Consider the following 19,523-nt stretch of genomic DNA (forward strand, 5'->3'; position numbering starts at 1 on the left):
ATTAGAAGAGTAAAATTTGGCGAACAATCGCCACACACCACCATAACCACACCAAGCACCACCATAACACACCAAGCAACAATACCAACACTCAACGCATCTTGGCCAATCATCTCCACTTCCCAAGACCAAATTTGAGCCGTCATTCATAAATTAGAATCGTCATGTGGGTTGGGAGGAAGGATGCGTATAAGTGGTGCTTAAGATCACTGGTGTGAGAGAAGAGAAGGGGGGAGGGGCAGGTGAGGGTCAAAGGGGTAATTAATAATGGGGAGGGAAGAAAGGGTAGTAGAGGGGGGGAAAACGGTGGAGCAGTGCAGGATGAGACAGGCCAAGAGTCACACCTTTGTTTAGCAGTAATTAGTGAATTATGGAAACGGGAAACGCCCGAATGTTTCCTGTATTTCAATTTTACATGAGCATTCATGGCCACCATGCATCTTGTAAGGTTGCAAATCACTGGCGAGAGTGCTAGGCCGGATCCAAAAGGAGAGAGGCAGGCCAAATGAATTAGGTTGCCCGAAATCTCCCAAATGCTGAAAAAAAATATCTAGCCATACCTTACCTTGTGTTGGTTCAGAGGATTGACGTTCCCGCGGCCAGTCTCTGACCATGCCTCCTTCCTGGTTGGTGGTCTGGTCAACCAGGCTATTAGACGCGGCTACTCGTAGCCTGACGTGACTCATAAGCCAGTTTCATCAAGAAACGTTCGAAACATTTGGAAAATAAAGCTGTGCAAATTGTTAAATGTATGATAAATAACGAACTCAAATATTAGTCGTTGTGATGGGGAATTAGCCCGTCCTCCTAAGGTTTCCCCAACGTCAAGAAACTGTCCTACTAAAGTCCCTGCACCTAACACTAGAGGACCCAAAACAGAAAACGGGACAGACTGCCAATTTCGCGAGCCGCTACCATTTCCTGGTACGACGATCTTTGGCCTCGGGTAAAGTAGGCGTCAAAATGCGACACTATTAGGAGGACGGGTTGGGGGCTATATACATCCTGTCGTCATGATAGGGAATACATGCACAGTCTATCGTCAATCTTCCCGTTGGATATTCTTGACCAAACTGAAGCAAGCAATTACATTAACACATGACTGGGGTGTTTATATGCCTCAGGCTTCTTAATGTGGGCATCAATACTTTTACAATCTTCATAACATAGCTTTATGTATAAAATTTAAATGATTAAATATTGAAGAGCTTGGGGTATTAAATTAAAAGGATACAAATCCTGGCAATACAAGTTCAAATTTAGTTTAAATAGGCGGTGGTAATCTGTGTATATTTAAGAGATTAAACTATGCCTCTGCGGGGAAATTGTTGGGGCTAGGCTTTAACCCTTCCGGAATATATAGAATAAAGACAAATATCTAGTTACTTGTCACATTACATAACGAAGCTTAAGTATTAACATTAGCCTCAAAAGGTAATTAACTACAGCGTCCTTTGTCAATGTCACTGCTCAAACCTGCAGATATTAAGTTCAAGTATGTTTATCGAGGCAAGAAAATACATCTCAAAGGAATAGAGTGGCTTAGGCTATTTCTACCCCACTTCCAGCAGATATTAGGACGCACTGGATAAAACGACACATTAATGGGCAACAAGTGGCCACGATAATGTCGCTTTGTGTCAATAATAATGCGGACCTCCGTATTAACTGGAAGACTTGTTGGAAAGTATATACAAGAGTATCATAATATTTTGGTTCGTTCAAAAGGATATTTAACTATGACTATGGTCATCGCATATGAGAAACGATGGCGACGTTTTACAAAGGGCATTCAAGTATGTTTATTCAGACAAGAAAATACATCTCAAAGAGAGAGTAGCTTAGGCTATTTCTACTTCCCTTTGAAGCGCATCTGTCAGAAGCGTTTCCCCAACCAAACAAAATTTCTCACACCACACACTTCACACAAAATCCACACACTTCTCATAATCCCAAAATTATTTATTATTATTAACATCTTTATTGACAAAATTAATTACAATTTTGCCTAATCTGAGGATTTTGATAGGTCTTATTAAAGTGAGGATAATGCTAGTATTCACTGTCACGCAGGACAGAGGGTCATACATAAGACAATAGGTCTAAACTATAGGCTGAAGCACATATATATCATTGTTACAATCAATGTTTTAATGTATAGATACGTGAAAACAACTTTCTATTGTGCACTGCCGCACAAGGGCAGGGATGGGTTCATAAGTGATACAGCTTAGAAGTAATATAAATAAAAATTGTTCTTCATTCTTTAAAATGGACAAGCAAATTTTGGGTAAATTGTTAGGATGTCGTCCAGAACACCTGAGTCAATAAAATAGTTACACAGTTGGTGGTACAAGAGGCCAGGAGGTTTAAAGTCCTTTACGGTTTCACATTCATCAATATAGTGTTCTAGTGAATGCATTAAAGGTTTATCACAGAGTTTACAATCTGAATATTCTGGTAGTGGCTCAGCCTCACTAACCTGCCAGATGTGTCTATAGCCAAGGCGAATTCGCGCAATGACTACATCACATTGCCTGGTCCGGTTACTGTGCTGACCATACAAATACCTATTATTACAAAACTTGTCATAACTTTTAATACTGCAGCTTTCAGGTCTCTGGGCATTTCTTAGTTCTTCTAAATCTGAATTAATTTCTTTAATTTGTATGTTTCTAATAACTGCATTAGATAGTCCAAAGTCATAATCAATGTTTTCTTTCCTGCAAGCCTCATTGGCCAATTGATCTACAAAGTCATGTTTCCAACTCCAACATGGGATGGGATCCACACAAATTTTATACAAGTTATTATCATTGGCAAAAATTACATTCCATTTAATATTACAAGCTACTTCCGACGTACATTGTGATGGGTTATTTAAGGACTGCAGAGCACTTTTATAGTCACAGAATATCACTCCACCACCATTGAGCTTAAGGTATTCCCAAAATTATGAGAAGGATTAAGACAGAGGAGGACTGCTTGAGGCTTCAAGAAGACCTAGACAAACTGAAGGAATGATCGAACAAATGGGTGTTAAGAGTTTAACCCAAGCAAATGTAATGTAATGAAGATAGGTGTATGGAGCAGGCCAGTTACAAGGTATGATTTGGGAGATGAAATTTTAAGAGTCAGAGAGAGAGAGAGAAAGACTTGGGGGTTGATATCACGCCAAACCTGTCCCCTGATGCCCATATCAAGAGGATAACATCAGCAGCATATGCCAGGTTGGCTAACATAAGAACGGCATTTAGACACTTGTGTAAGGAATCATTCAGAACTTTGTATACTACCTATGTCAGACCAATCCTGTAATATGCATCCTCAGCATGGAGTCCATATCTAGTCAAGCATAAGACTAAACTGGAAAAGGTTCAAAGGTTTGCCACCAAACTAGTACCCGGGCTGAGACATATGACCTACGAGGAGAGACTACGGGAATTAAACCTCACGTCACTGGAAGACAAAAAGAGTTAGGGAGGACATGATCACCACGTACAAGATTCTCAAGAGGAATTGACAGGGTAGATAAAGACAGACTATGTAACACAGGGGGCACACGCACTAGGGGACACAGGTGGAAATTGAGTGCCCAAATGAGCCACAGAGATATTAGAAAGATTTTTTTTAGTGTCAAGAGTGGTTAACAAATAGAATGCATTAGGCAGTGATGTGGTGGAGGCTGACTTCATAGACAGTTTCAAGTAATTACCTAAGTGTAATTACCTAAGTATAGTTACAGGATGAGCTACGCTCGTGGTGTCCCGTCTTCCATGTAAGTGTAGATATGATAAGAGCCCAACAGGCTCAGGAACCTGTACACCAGTTGATTGACAGCTGAGAGGCTGGACCAAAGAGCCAGAACTCAACCCCCGCAAGCACAAATAGGTGTGTACAAATAGGCGAGTCCACACACTACATATCTAACACCGTAACTGGCTGAGTGCTGATGACGGCCATCGAGCGGTCGGCCACTCATCACAATTCCCTTCACTGCCAGGTTTTTATCCTGTCTTCTCCGGTTTATTGCAACAAATTCCCCCATTCCGGTGTCTGAGTTCCCACACTCTTCCATCTACATAATTGCTTCCCTCACAGATTTATTAGCTTTTTTTCTGATTAAATAACTAAAAAATTATAGGTAATTTTGTGTTCTTGAGACGGCACAGGTACCAACACCTCACACCATTAAACTTACACTCCCCACAAATAACTACCTCCACAAACACCATACCTTCACGCAACAACCCCAGTAATATTTAACCTGTAACTATAGCCTTACTAACAACCATGTTACAAACAACCCAAAAATAACTACACCAAACAACTTCACATACGATCTGACAAGCAGTAACCCAGTAACTAACAATCTCTTGTGATAACGCCCCCCCCCCGGCCTTTCCAACAAATCTACAAGCAAGCATTCAAAAATTCACACGAGCTTCACGTCAATAACCCCACAATGACAACACATCTCAAGAACCCCACATCTGCAACATCTCAAGAACCCCACATCTGCAACACGACTACAAACTTCTTGGGGTTCTCTCCACCTCAGAGTAAGCGTTGCACCTTCCCTTTAAGATGTATTTCTTTCTTGTCTCAATAAACATACTTGGAACTTGAAAGCGTCGCACTTTAGTCTGGGCGTGACGCTATTTTTTTTTAACATTTTATTTTTTTACTTCATTTTCTACCACAAACGTGGCCATACATTTAAACAATGCCAATCAGCATAATGTACGATTCCTTCTGTCCTTCATGGACAGGGTTTAGAATGCTGTTAGACAACATAGCGAGTTATTGAGTGCCATACTACGAACAATTAAAGTGCTTTTACAACGCTAATCAGCATTTATACATTTTTTATCGAGTTTGGGTTCAAAATGTCTCATTAACCAGAGTACAGGTGAATAAACCTCAAGGCAGGTATTTAAGGTAAAAAAAAATCGGTGCAAAAAAGTAACACTACGAATATACCAATCGTATGTCCAATATATCTGTTCTTCAACGCTATGTTATAATATACTCTATAAATATATATAAGCATGTTCACCCATTATCTACACCACTTTTATCTATATACACGCACACACACATACATTTAGACTAAGGTATGGCACTGCCCAAGTAAACACCTGAAATAGTTCTGTTAACACAATCGACACTAATGTCGCCGGAACGTTTGCCGAAACAACCGTAGATGTCGTCAAGAGATTGTTTCCTCCAAGGAGTGCCGGACCAACCGGGCTGTGGTGGGTATGTGGGCCTGCGGGCCGCTCCAAGCAACAGCCTGGCGGACCAAACTCTCCCAAGTAAAGCCTGGCCTCGGGCCGGGCTTGGGGAGTAGAAGAACTCTCAGAACCCCATCAACCAGGTAATGTCTATTGTATTGTGACTATGGCGTCCCGGACAGGCTGCCCTTTAAAATACATCGTTACGTATTGTATTTGTGTATTAGTCATTGCTACAATATATCTTAACTTTTCCCTGCCTCACATGATGCTAGATATACTTCTAGAGATTTATTATACGAGCCTGCTTTTATTTGCGTAAGGAAAACCCTCAGGGAATACAGAAACCGATGGTGAATATTAAAATATAGTTACTAAAGAAAAAGCGTACACGATCATTCATGTGGTGTATCTCACTGGATCACTAAACCTATTGACCAATACAACCAATCCTGCAGAACTCTACATCATCTCACACCATATTATTGGAGACAGCTCCACATTACCTCAAATACTCACGCCATACTAGCGGATGCCTCATACAAGTATAGAATCAAATAGCCTCAGAAAATTTGGCTACACTATTTGGTAGGAAAACTGAAACATTTGTATGTCTAAATATTGTCCAATGTGTTTTACAAGATCTCCAAGTTAATAGGCTTTGTTTCAGAATACAACAAATGTCTTAGCTGATATATCTGGGCTGTGAGAAGAGGATTTACCAGCGACCTCCCGGTACCCGTACGACCCCCGCCCGCCATCTTGCCTCCGTCTGACGCTGCTTGGCGGGGATCGCCCCTCGATACCAAATCTCCGGCCAGTTTCAGGAAGGTCTAAATATTTACACCTACAATAATTTGTCTGTAGCAAATATGAAAGAGTCCACTTTTCATTAACAAAAGTTCGTTATATATAATACAGGTTATTACTAATCACGACAAATCTAAGAGGTACTACGTTGCTGGGCGGAGCGATAATGGTGCCCTCGGTCGGTCAGCTGATAGAGCTTAAAATATTTCAGACTTTGTTCCTATGACATTTGTAACAAATGGCAAGAAATTTGCCTTGTCAGTCGTTAACAGACAATTATCCCGTCGCTGGACGTCGGGCTCTCTCACATCTCCGGTTAATTAACGGTCGCTAGTGTTTACTTCTTCTGAACACCAGACGAACGAAACTCCAGTTTGATAATGATAATGTTTATTCGTGGAAAAAGTACATACTGTAAATACAAAATGAGTTACAAACAGAATGTTGGATTTGTAGAAAGAACTAGTATATACTATGCCCAAAGCCACTAATACGTACAGCGTTTCGGACAAATTTTGTTACCGCGGCCAAACAAGTTGGGTGTTCTCCTCCGGTGGTGGCAATACAATCTATACACACACTAGCTAGTCAAATGATAGATAAAACCCAACATACCTTGTACTTGCTCGTACTTGTAATTGTTACGGTGCAAACATCAACTCTTACTTTACAAGTACTCACTTGGTTCCGTGAGAACTTACCTGTCCTTGCCACACATCTATCTTGAGGTTATCTTGAGATGATTTCGGGGCTTTTTAGTGTCCCCGCGGCCCGGTCCTTGACCAGGCCTTCACCCCCAGGAAGCAGCCCGTGACAGCTGACTAACACCCAGGTACCTATTTTACTGCTAGGTAACAGGGGCATAGGGTGAAAGAAACTCTGCCCATTGTTTCTCGCCGGCGCCTGGGATCGAACCCAGGACCACAGGATCATAAGCCCCGCGTGCTGTCCGCTCGGCCGACCGGCTCCCCAAGGAGCCGGCCGTGACGAGGATTCGAACCTGCGTCCGAGAGCATCCCAGACGCTGCCTTAATCGACTGAGCTACGACACGGTCAAAAGGAGTTGAAACCGAAGTTCTACTGAACTGGTTTGTGCCTCGGAGAGGCTGCAGGATCCAGTAAGTTCAGTAGAACTTCGGTTTCAACTCCTTTTGACCATGTCGTAGCTCAGTCGATTAGGGCAGCGTCTGGGATGCTCTCGGACGCAGGTTCGAATCCTCGTCACGGCCCTTGTGGATTTGTTCATTTGATGCATCACGCAATTGTGATTTCTGTGTGTAATAACTCTCAACTTCATTAACAACCCAGGACCAACAACCCCACATACAACCTACCCCATTAATACCACAAAACCTCTCAACAGCACCAAATCATCTATGACACAGGAGCCGAAAATTTGTCCATGATGTTATGTACAATGAATGGGGGCGGTGAGGATGTGAGGGAGGTGGGGGGGTGTTGGGGAGGGGGTGCTGGGAGGGTGAGGGGGGTGTGGAGATGGGGTGTGGGAAGGTGGGGTGTGGTTGAGGTGAAGGAGGTGAGGGAGTGTGGGAGTAGAGGGAGGAGAGGAGGTACGAGTGTGAGCTCAGGAGGTGGGAGGGGAAGGATGTGGGGGAAGGGGGGGGGGGAAGAAGAGCGTGGGGGGATTCCCATGCGGCCGGACGAGTTCCCACACATTCCGTCATATTACCACTACCATATTACTTCACTGTCTTGAACGGAAGTGTGTGTGTGCGGATGGGGGGAGGCGAAGACGCTGCGTGAGGGGAGGTGATGGGGTGAGACTCTTGGTGAAGAAGGGTAGGCGAAGGCTCTGAATGAAAGGTGGAGAGGGGTTGAAAGAACTGGGTGAAGAGTGGGGGAGGAGGTGAAGAAACTGAGTGGAAGGTGAGAACATGAGATAGATTAGACATAGCTAAAGCGCTTCATGTCAAACACTCATCTGTATTTATCAACAGCCAGCTTATTCATAGGTGCATCCTATCGTCTACAAGCCCAAAGCAGAACTAACAGACCACACCACACTTGTTGCTGCAAGAGACCAGTGAGAATGCAGGGCATTATTACCCCAGTTCCAACGATTGGATAATCACTTCACTTCTATTCATACCTGTGTGGAATATAATGTTGTCACTACCAATATATATAGTCACTATATTTCCGCCTCCGATGATGTTAATGCGTGATTTAGCGAATCTCATCGTTTAACAATATGCTTCAGGGTCATGGAAAGAGTAACATGTTATTTAGAGAGTTAAGTTTGCTTCTTCTTTCCCAAATAAAGAACACAAGCAATATAGAGAAGATTGGTTCTAGAATCATTGATTTGGTATTGGGCTTTTGGCCTTTTATGGAGGATTGATAAGGCCAGCACAAGCGCTTACTTACCACCCAGTAAAGTGAACTAAAGAAGGGCACACCCTTCGCTCTTTATATTCCTGAGAACATATATACACGTCTCGCAGAAAGACAGAGAACACTGTAGATAATAGAGCTCCACTATTCCCACGGATAATCAAAACTAATTCTGTACCCTCCACTCCCCCTCCTAACAATCACTTCCCTCCCACCAGTACACAAGGTCTTGTCTCTCTTCCCACTATCCCCATCTTCCTCCCCTCCCAATACCCCACCTTCCCTTCCCTCCCTGCCCCCCCCCCTCCTTATAATCCTCAGTATACGTCAGTGAAGGGCGTCAGTCGACGTAGATGAGCAATATACTTCAGTGAAGGGCGTCAGTCCAAGTAGACGAGAAATATACCTCAGTGTAAGGCGTCAGTCGACGTAGATGAGCAATATACTTCAGTGAAGGGCGTCAGTCCAAGTAGACGAGAAATATACCTCAGTGTAAGGCGTCAGTCGACGTAGATGAGCAATATACTTCAGTGAAGGGCGTCAGTCCAAGTAGACGAGAAATATACCTCAGTGTAAGGCGTCAGTCGACGTAGATGAGCAATATACTTCAGTGATGGCCGTCTTGTTGTGTGTCGTCACTGCAGGAGGCGAGGTGATACATTAGCCCCAGTACAGACCTTACCTGCCAGTTCTTGGTCGAGGAGCTCGCAGCAAGTTACTCCTTTATAGAACCTCGTATCACAATTCCTTCCCGCTCCTTAATAACGCCGATGGATGGTAAACCTTTTTGCTCGAGGATTGTACAATTGCAATATATCACAATTACCCACTGAGCGAGACATGAGGGAACTCAGGGTGGTCGATGTCCCAATGAACGCGTGACGATGAAAATGAATGAGAGCTAATATTGTTAATAAAACAAATAAAGGTGTTTAATATAATATAATCTTATAATAACTCAATGAGACTCTGAATACATATATCACTAACTGTCACCAGGGTCGCCAGGGCTCTGAGCTATGGCCCGGAGGTGGGACACGGTACGGTGCAGCTCTCCGCCAGTACGGTACAGTGGCCGCTTTCAATGACCGACGGCCGTACACAGCATTTCGCGACTGCTCATTTGTCACAAGATTAAGAGGCTCTTGAGCAGGAGAGGAAGGAGGCGAAGATACTGTAGATGGTTCGTTGGCAGGGAGAACGAGTGGATGTGCTGTGTGATGGTAAGACTGTGTATTGTCCGGGGCAGTAGGACTGGGTTGTCCGAGGCAGTAGGAGGTGGAGTGGGCTCCTCGAGGCACAGTGGGAGTGGGTCTCACGGGCATGGAAGAGCTGATAATGGGCCACGATGGAATAACGTGGTTGGAGAGTGTGCTGGTAACTTCTCTGCTACTGTTGGAGAAACTTAGAGAGATCTGGAGGTTGGTGGGAGCGGACCGCACAGAAGAGCTGGTGGCAACCACTCCAGGGAGTACTGGCCGTACGGTCGAGCCATTAGATCCCGAGGAATGGTCACGTGATGCTTGAATTTGTGTGGTAGAGGAAGATGCGGTTGAGCTGACTTCTTGTAAGGTGTTGGTCAGAGTTTGGGTTGTGGCACTGCTGGTTTGTGTCCAGCTGCATCCGTCCACGTTTGGTGACAAAGGCTGAGGTGAAGTTAAAGACGTCGCGCTACAGAGGGCGACCCCACTCATCTCTGCGTTATTGCCAGAAATATTTTGAAGATTTTTGGAAGACAAGAACTGAGTAGAAGAGACAGTAGTTTCTACATCCATTGAATGTGAAAAGCTTTTCGGTAGGGTGTAACCTATATTTTTTGAAGTATTTATATTAACCGGAAACAAGGAATCGCTTCCGGGACTAGTTGAGGACACATTTTCAGTGCCTTTCAGGAATGTATTACAAGGAGGCGCTGTTCTTTCACCAGCGCCACCGATTGTTTTAGATGAAGTACTGAACGAAATGGACGGAACAGTGATCTTTGAAGGCTCACTTCTTAAAATATTATAAGCTGAGTGGGACGGAGTGGGTGGCTTTGTTTGGGAAGAGTCTAAAGGAAGAGCAGTGCCAGGAGGGAGCACGAGCGCCACCTGGCCAGAGGCTAGTCGAGCAGGCACTAAGGTGACCCCCGCACGCACCGTCACCGACTTGGTGGGCACCGCCACGCCAGCCACTTCTGGTGACATGAGCGGCGGGGTCGTTCTGAGGGGCACATTAGCAGGTGTACACTCAGGTCTGTCCGTCAGGGTGAGAGCACCTGTGCTGGAGTCTGCAGCAGTTGTGATGACGAGCGCAGGTGTAGTGGGCGTGTGGGCTGTGGAGGGTGGGGCGACAGTTACCATACCCCCGCCCACCATCACGCTGGCACCACCCATCGGTACTCCGGGCATGTGCTGCACACCCTGCCCGCCCGTGACGCTGCTAGTGACCGAGTTGAGGTGAGAGATGACCTTGTTGTGAAGATCGTTAGGCACTCCGCCCATGCTTGTCAGGTACCGCGTGACCTCCACAGCACACTGGATAAACCCAGCGCGGTATTTCGCCTTGTCGTCACTGCCAATTGATTTCCCGCCGCTCATCACCCGCCCACCGCCCACCGTCCTGCAGCTGGAAGCCTCGTGAAGGTGGAGGGCCTGAACGTGTCTCACCGTCATCTCCAAGATGTCCGCCTTCTCCAGTTTGCTGTAGCGTGAGGGCTGGGGAGAGGAGACGATGTCTAAACATTACTGTATTACCTACCAGCAATTACAATCAACGTGACCACATGAGACAACTGTTATCAAGCAAAAGTCAAGCAGAAAGTCTAATTAGGTGCCAGCTGTCGCCGTCTTACAGACCTAAGATTTGTTTTAGGAGTACTCACATCTTTCCTGAGAGCCTCCAGCACCAGGGTCTTTAGCTCGTTGAGGCAGCGGTTGATGCGTTGACGTCGCTTCTTCTCCATCAGCGGCTTGTTGCTCTGTGGGCGACACGGAGGTGGTTAACCTTGCCATGTGAGTGAGGCAGAGGTTGTAATTGTTGCTATGTTGGTGAGGCAGAAGCGTTATAGTCTAAGTACTTAAACTATAAAACAATATTACCTCTAAGCTATAGCAATTGTAGCTTCATGTAACAAATGTAAGAAAAGCTGTAAAATATTGTATATGTTCTAACCGTTACACCACTGAACAATTACTTCCTTACGGTACATACTGTGTAGACACGACACACACACACACACACACACACACACACACACACACACACACACACACACACACACACACACACACACACACACACACACACATACACACACATACACACACACACACACACATGGCTCTAGGGAGCCGGCCGGCCGAGCGGACAGCACGCTGGACATGTGATCCTGTGGTCCCGGGTTCGATCCCGGGCGCCATGTGTCAACTTTGTGAAAGAGAAAACAAGCATTCCCATGAAAATTGTATTGTAGAATGTCCCATATTGACAGACTTTCGCCCTCCTGGGCTGAGGTATGCTGAACTCTGTAACTACTATATGAATACAGGAACACTGGATGATATATTGGACTTGTACCCAAAATTGACTATGTAATGCATCAGTTATACAATGTTTGTGATGTAACTATAACCGAAGCTTGTAAAAGCATCCTAATCACCTTCAGTGATTATGTGCTTAATAACACACTAGTTTATATAGCAGCTACCTTACCCTGTCAAAGTAGGAGAGATAAATGTATGTGTATATATGTATATATGTATATACATGTGTGTATACGGGATATGTGGAAGCTGGTGAGAATTGCATTTCACCTTTGTAAACGCACACTAATGACATTATGTAATAAGACACACCGGTTTATGTAGGACAGACCTAAATCTGTGTATTTATGTATTTCTCTATGTAGGTTAGATTAACATTTCAAAAGCAATACAATCACCTTCTGTGGTTGACTGTTCAAGAAATCACTGAACTATATGTTTAACAGATTTCTAACCCTATCCATGGAGGACAGAAGAAAATGAATATATACTGATTAGCATTGTAACTGTGTGGCCACGTCTGTGGTAGAAAAAACAAACTTCTCTTTCAGCGTGTTTTTGTTTTGACACTCCACGACGAGGCTGCTAGATGCCCGAGCCACAGAAATAATTCCAAGTTGATTTGATAATTTAAATAAAGACGACTACGGACCAAGATCAGCACTCTTTATTTCAGTAGTTATAGATAGGCTATCACACACACACACACACACACACACACACACACACACACACACACACACACACACACACACACACACACACACACACACACACACACGGGAGCCTCGCGGCTAGTGAATATTACTCGGGGGTCGTAGTCCTTAGAGCCCGGGTTCGATTCCCGTCCGAGGCAGAAATGGGCAATTTCTTTCACCTGATGCTCCTGCTCATCTATCAGTAAATAGGTTCCCGGGAGTTAGACAGCTGCTACGGGCTTGATACTGGGGATGTGTGAGAAATATAAAAGTCGTAAATAAGACAGGATAATAGTTCGAGAGTGAGTACATTAAACAACTAGCGGTTAGAAGGCGAGGTCCTGCAGGCACACAGTAAATACAGCACAGGCACGCTTGCATGGCCTAGAGATTAGTAATCATAATTACTGTCCTATTATAGTGCCAGGAAAGAATAAAACACATAAATAAACCTACAAACCCCCCCCCCCCCCTATGCTAGATCACTAAGCCAATCATTGTAAACTCACGCGTCTGGTGTCAGGTCTGGAGACGAGAGCCCCTTCCAAGGCGGAGGTGGTTGGGTTGGTGTCCATAGTGCACATGTCCGCCCTCGCTAGGGTCCTCTTCGTCCAGCACACGAGTGGCGCTACGGACCTGCCGGACCCCTGGCGTCACACATGGAGAGTTGTCAAGATGCCGAGCGTGAGTGACGATAACTTCCGTGGGAAGGTGACTAGCGGACGATGATGTGGTGAGGGCGAGGAGAGCTTCCTCCCTCCGGCCACCACTGCTAAGGAGCTGCTTCAACCTGCAGTTGCTGGTTGCCAAATATCTTCCATCTTTCGAGCAAAAGGTTATTTCTTGAAACTTTCGCTTTACTCTTTCCATTTATGTAGATGATATTTTTGTAAACAATTTATTTTAATTATTAATTCGAATCTTTTAGTTTAGAAGTAAAAATATATGCTGGTTGAACGAGCTAGATTCATTCGACCAGCTAACCACCCCTTAGGCTCCTCCCTCTTCCGCTTATTGGCCTATCAGATGCAAGTAAGTCATCTCAGGTAGTGACGTAGTATATGTGACAATCCAATAACGCTCAATCGTTCTGACTCCCCATTGTCCCGAAACAAACGCTGTGCTTACCAGTAATTATGAATGAACGCAGTTCCGTTCACATTTGTTATTTTTTAGCCACTGATCCCCGTTCCATTAATTATTTTTACCAAAACATGTATTGCCTCTAGTGTACGTTACCACCGGTGAGTGACTTACCGAGCATGGTACTATAGCAGACGTAGACTCACACTAACATGCCGAAGATATAATATCCAAATCACACTTCAGGAAATGAAGAAACGACGACGTTTCGGCTCGTCCTGGATAATAGACCAGGACCTGGTCCATTATCCATAATGGTCTGAGAACATGGCAGTTCTCACAGCATGGGTCAGATTTTTCTGACATAAATGAGCAAGTTAATATTGTGTGGCCAATACGTAGCCTAGTCAGAAACTTTTACCATCGACAATTTCGGTAAAAATAATTACCAAGAGGAAGGGCTGTGCCTGGATGGCTATACAGCACTGTACCTTCTTGTGCCCTCTGTGAACCGATCACATAAAGAGTATGAGGTGCACAATAAACTATAACACTTCACATCACTGCCTACAGTACACTACTGTCGACATCTGCGCCCAGACAATATGTCATAACTACAAATTGCTATAATAACGCTTGACAAATTAAGGTGAATAACACGACATCTCAATATTTACATTGTATTATATATTTATTAGTCCCAAATTCTGTGTATACATGACAAAAAAAAACAATCACAGGTGATAGTTGATATAAGCGGCAGATTAGTATGACAGGATGGAGTGGGTGCCTCAAGCCAGGTCAGTATAGCTGAGATCTTACTGGGCAACGACAGCTTCCGTCTTAGAACCCTCAACGTCTTGGTTCACGAGTCTGCACAAAACTACGGCAGCTAGCACGAAAGTAAGATTTCAGCGTGGTATTAAACTACAGAAGTCTGAAATGGACAATACTTGGTATATCAACAGGTCCTCGGGTCACCCTCTATACTAGATCTTTCTAGACGCGCCATGGAGGAGGACCAAACAAACCACTTAGTTGTCTGTTTACTTACTAAGTGCTTCATAATGAAGGCTCAAGAGCAGAAGGAATGATGCATAGATAATATAAATGAAAACAGAATGAGAAATAGAATACGTTCTTAGCATCTACAGCGCTGACGTGTTGATCGCTGTATTTTGTAGTAAAATACACCGTAGAGAGACAACACCATGTGACGATACAGTCACAATGCGTATTATGTTAAATACAAAGTGACTGGATGTGATGTTAATGATGTATCAATTCGTAGCGAATAACGTTAAAATTGCTGTGGACAGGTTAACCGCGCGGTGAAGACATTGGCAACAATATTGTCACCATACGACCACTAGGACTGGGGCTAAATTCACGAAAGTTATGCAAGTACGTGCTTGCAACAGAGCCACCAAAGATTGAGGAAAGATGTACAGGTTCGTTAGTGCTTGCGTAACTGCTTCGTGAAACTGGCCCCTGGACGGTAGAGCGAGTCTCACTTCCTGCAGGTCGGTGTTGAACTCCCGACCGTCCAAGTGGTTGGGAACCATCCCTTCCCTTCGCCCTGTCCAAGATCCTTGTCCTCATATTCCTTTCCAAGTGCTATATAGTCGTATTGGCTTAGCTCTGTCTCATGATTACTTTACCTTTCACTATATAATATAATGCGTGTGTGTGTGGCTTTCAAGGCGCCTACGACCTCAGAGGTCACGCTTCCCCTCCGTGGTAAGGGAGGGGGGGGGGGGGGTAGAAATAGCCTAAGCTACTCTATCCCTTTGAGATGTATTTCTTTCTAATCTCAATAAACATAATTGAACTTGAAATGGAGCCCAACCACTTGGGCTAGGCAGTAGAGCGACGTTCTCGCTTCAGGTGGGGCTTTAGATTCAAATATGCCAAAAATGAAAACTGGTTCGATTTCAATCAAACTTTTTTGACGTGTGGTAAATGAAAAGGGTTTCATCTGGTCCAAGTCTCAGCATCGTAGCATAAATAGGAAGGGAGGAAAAAAATATTGAATTATGTGTCAAAATTTTTCCAAAATGGTCAAAAACGATTATCAAACACTTGTGTCAACTGAAATCATGTCTATGACTCTCAGCTATCACAATAGCATATATTAAAATAATATATATAATTAGTTTTATTAAAAAAAAATGATTTTTTTGTTTTTTCTTTTTTAAATTTTATTTTTCTTATTTGTTTATCGGACGATTTGCATGAAACTTATACACCTGACTGCACGTAAGTCTATCTGTAAGGATGTCAAGGGGGCCAGGAAATTGGTTGATGTCAACCTCAGCCACAGATGGCAGCACCTTAGACTTTTTTTTTTTACTTATTTATTTCAAGTAACATAAAAATTCTTATAACTCTTTCATTTTTTATTCAATTTACATGAAACTTACACCTTATATGTAGAGTGCATGTCTCTAAAATCTAGCACAAGCTTTGCTTCCTAAGTTCATTTATTGATTTTATAATAGCAATACACATGATGTATTTGCATAATTTGGGGGGGGGAACTTTGACTATTTGCATTAGGAAAAGTAAAATTTTTTTGGAAAATCCCTTCCTACAGATCATTTATTATATGCTAATGTGACAGAAAAGTGTCATAGAATGATTATATCTGAAAGATGTGGTTGTTTATAAACATTTGAAAATGTGTAATATTCGTTAAAAAAAATCTCTCTTTCTATTTAGGCTGCAGTACTGAAACTTTGAATAATTGCAGCCCTTTTCATATAAAACTAGTCAAAAAATATTGGTTGACATTGAACAACTTTTAAAAAACTAACTGATCCCCCCCTCATGCAGGTCGGCGTTCAATCCCGACAGTCCAAATGCTTGGGCACTATTCCTTCCCCCCCCCCGTCCCATCCCAAATCCTTATCCTGACCCCTTCCCAGTGCTATTTAGTCGTAATGGCTTGGCACTTTCTCCTGATAGTTTCCTTCCCTTGCGTGGTATGGAAGCCTGACACTACAGGAAGGCAAGTGATTTTCACCTTGAAGGCAAATCAAGGTGATTTTTCCCACAGCATTACCGCTAGGGGTGAAACAGAGGAGCTAGGGACCTCACCCTACCAGTTGACAACACAGTACAATGCAGTATTTTTCCCCCACAACATAACAGACACCTGGACGCCCACCTGATCCCAGATGTGATACCCCGGGATGACGACTCCTGGCGAGTGATGGAGGAGGGGCGGAGGTGTTATGGCTTACGACATGGCTACACTCATGCCTCTAACGCTCATTATAAAGACACACACACTTGAGGCTCTAGTGTTTCTTATAATGTGTTGCACCCTAGAGAGGCCCCGGTTGACAATGATCGGCCTTGCCAATATATCCCTGAACTATATGTTTAACAGATCTCTTACCCTGTCAATTAGAAAACAAACTATTACTCTTTCCTTGTTTAAATACTGAACATGGCTTCACATTACGATATTTCTCTTACTCTCATATTTAACATCATTATTACACGTGTGTTATAGCCTCGTATTGGCATAATTATTACAAAGCAGTATACACTTCAGAAACTGTTTACACTAAGAGGTTATCAACATGAGTATACAACAGTATATTTTCGAAAATTACAATCTTATACCTTTAGCATATCCATCACAATGATAATTAATTGTTCCATAATTAATTACAGTACAGATAAATATACGTTTTGGGAATATTAGCAAAGATATGATATCAGAGTTGATTTAATAACGGAAATGTTTTAAATGATGAGGGTTGCTGGATCACATGGAGACGGTGGTCGGTATTGCTGGCTGTAGCTGCTGGGTGGAACAGCTGGGTGAAGCAGCTGGGTGAAGCAGCTGGGTGGAGCAGCTGGGTGGAGCAGCTGGGTGGAGTAGCTACTGGAGCAGCTGGGTGGAGTAGCTGGGTGGAGCAGCTGGGTGGAGTAGCTGGGTCGAGCTGCTGAGTGAAGCAGCTGGGTGGAGTAGCTGGGTGGAGCAGCTGGGTGGAGCAGCTGGGTGGAGCAGCTGGGTGAAGCAGCTGGGTGGAGCAGCTGGGTGGAGCAGCTGGGTGAAGTAGCTGGGTGGAGTAGCTGGGTGGAGTAGCTGGGTGGAGTAGTTGGGTGGAGCAGCTGGGTGGAGTAGCTGGGTGGAGCAGGTGGGTAAAGCAGCTGGGTGAAGCATCAGGGTGAAGCATCTGGGTGGAGCAGCTGCGTTGAGCACCTAGGAGGAACTGCTGGGTGAAACTGTCGAGGAAGTACTTGGTGGAAATGCTTGACAGAAGAGCTTGGTTCGTGTGTTGAGTGCGGAGGTGGAGGGGGGTTGCAGTGAAGGTTGAGGTGTCGACAGCCGTATGCTGAACAGACTCCCAAGACCTCACAGACATATCTTCACGCCCTGGGTGTTCTCCTCGCGACGGAGCCCACTAGACTACTAGTCCAGGTTCCCCAGGGGTAGATGCTCCTTAATCAACTGCAACGACATAACTTTCAATGTTTTATTCCCTTTTGGATTTTTTAAATATAAATTATTTAAGAGTTCATTATTTCATACTTCCCCACTTCCCTTCCTCTCCAAAAATAAAGAGCGTGACATAAATGACTAATGTGGCCTGCTTTCTGAGCCTCTTTCATGCAGTTTCTTAGTGCTAAAACACAACCTATTGCATAAACAAAATCTTGACATAGAAACATTTGTAGTATGTAAGTATTTCGGCCTCAGTCAGAACAGTCTTCCTCCATAATATATATATATATATATATATATATATATATATATATATATATATATATATATATATATATATATATATATATATATATATATATATATATATATATATATATATATATATATATATATATATATATATATATATATATATATATATATATAACACTTTTGTTAACAGATGTGATGCTTGGAGGTAAAGACTGGTGAGTAAGGCTGATCAACACAACTATTGACGCCGACACAAAACATATCTACAACCCCATAATGATTAACACTTACGAGCACAGTATAATTTTTAAACTTAAAAATTCATTACCATATCATTCCATGGATCTGGATATAATAAATATTAGCAATGTATCATATAATCGATATTTAAAAAAAAACATTTAGTAAGCATAATTCAAACTGTATTAATTATTTTGCCTTCGTTAGATATTTAATTATATGATTTAACTGCAAGGTTCAAGGAATTAGATAGTTCAGATATTAAATTATCTCGTGCTACTACAAATATCTAGGTTTATAATTCTTGTAATTTAAACATTTATTTACCAATGTTGCTGCTGATCTTTGATGACAATCCATGTTAATTATTCAAGTTCATATATATATAAAAGCAGTAAATTATCCATACACAGCAATATTAACAGTGCAATCTGTTGATCACACTCAGTCGAAAGAGATACTATTTTGGTTTCTGTCTGAATTCCCCTTTTTGGATATTCAAAATCAGTTATTAAATATTAATATTTCTTGAGCGTCTTAAGAGAGTCGAAGTGCGAAGTGGCCGCATTCTAAGAGGAAGAAGCTTTCTCACACTATGTTTAAGAAAGTGGTGAGGTGCTATTAGAGAAGCAAGCTTTGTTTCTCTATTATTATTTTGCTCGTTAGAATGACTGCTATAGTCAATGCTGTCTCAAAAGTAGCTTCCATGCGAGGCATGAATGTGTGTTAATGCTGGCATCCTTAGTCATGTCATTTTTGACATCCTTAGTCATGTCACTGTTGACACCCCTAGTCATGTCTTCCCGTGGTTATGACTACTATTGGTCATGTCTACCCCAGGTAATACCATGATTTTGTT

General features: G+C 43.1%; 3 protein-coding genes across 21 annotated transcripts in view; all 3 read right to left on the bottom strand.

Annotated features, from left to right (window-relative positions):
* Positions 1-6,004, bottom strand: part of LOC123770327 (protein hairy) — a 91,752-nt gene extending 85,748 nt beyond the window's left edge. Inside the window, exon 1 of the mRNA XM_069339836.1 lies at positions 5,960-6,004. The gene's annotated coding sequence lies outside the window, so the exon portion shown is untranslated. The remainder of the gene's footprint in view (positions 1-5,959) is intronic.
* Positions 6,005-9,329: 3,325 nt separating this feature from the next.
* Positions 9,330-13,403, bottom strand: LOC123770326 (protein deadpan). The gene is made up of 3 exons (XM_045762109.2): positions 13,134-13,403; positions 11,266-11,361; positions 9,330-11,098 (listed from the first exon to the last, which is right to left on the bottom strand). The coding sequence occupies exons 1-3, from the start codon at positions 13,206-13,208 to the stop codon at positions 9,395-9,397; spliced, it is 1,875 nt and encodes a 624-aa protein (XP_045618065.1). The 5' UTR covers positions 13,209-13,403; the 3' UTR covers positions 9,330-9,394.
* A 970-nt stretch (positions 13,404-14,373) lies between these two features.
* Positions 14,374-19,523, bottom strand: part of LUBEL (Linear Ubiquitin E3 ligase) — a 123,542-nt gene continuing 118,392 nt past the window's right edge. For all 19 annotated transcript variants that reach the window (XM_069339842.1, XM_069339846.1, XM_069339840.1 and 16 more), the window contains one exon: positions 14,374-18,175. In XM_069339842.1, coding sequence (XP_069195943.1) covers positions 18,137-18,175 — 39 coding nt within the window. In that variant the 3' untranslated portion in view covers positions 14,374-18,136. The remainder of the gene's footprint in view (positions 18,176-19,523) is intronic.

The sequence above is a fragment of the Procambarus clarkii genome, chromosome 42, assembly GCF_040958095.1.
Source record: "Procambarus clarkii isolate CNS0578487 chromosome 42, FALCON_Pclarkii_2.0, whole genome shotgun sequence".
Classification (NCBI taxonomy): domain Eukaryota; kingdom Metazoa; phylum Arthropoda; class Malacostraca; order Decapoda; family Cambaridae; genus Procambarus; species Procambarus clarkii.

Excerpts from the sequence above, each read along its gene's own strand:
- LOC123770326 (XM_045762109.2), bottom strand. The coding sequence starts at position 13,208 with ATGTGCACTATGGACACCAACCCAACCACCTCCGCCTTGGAAGGGGCT. Across the intron at positions 11,362-13,133 it reads CCAGACCTGACACCAGACGC|AGCAACAAGCCGCTGATGGA; the intron begins GTGAGTTTACAA and ends TGTCGCCCACAG. Across the intron at positions 11,099-11,265 it reads TGGAGGCTCTCAGGAAAGAT|CCCTCACGCTACAGCAAACT; the intron begins GTGAGTACTCCT and ends TCCTCTCCCCAG.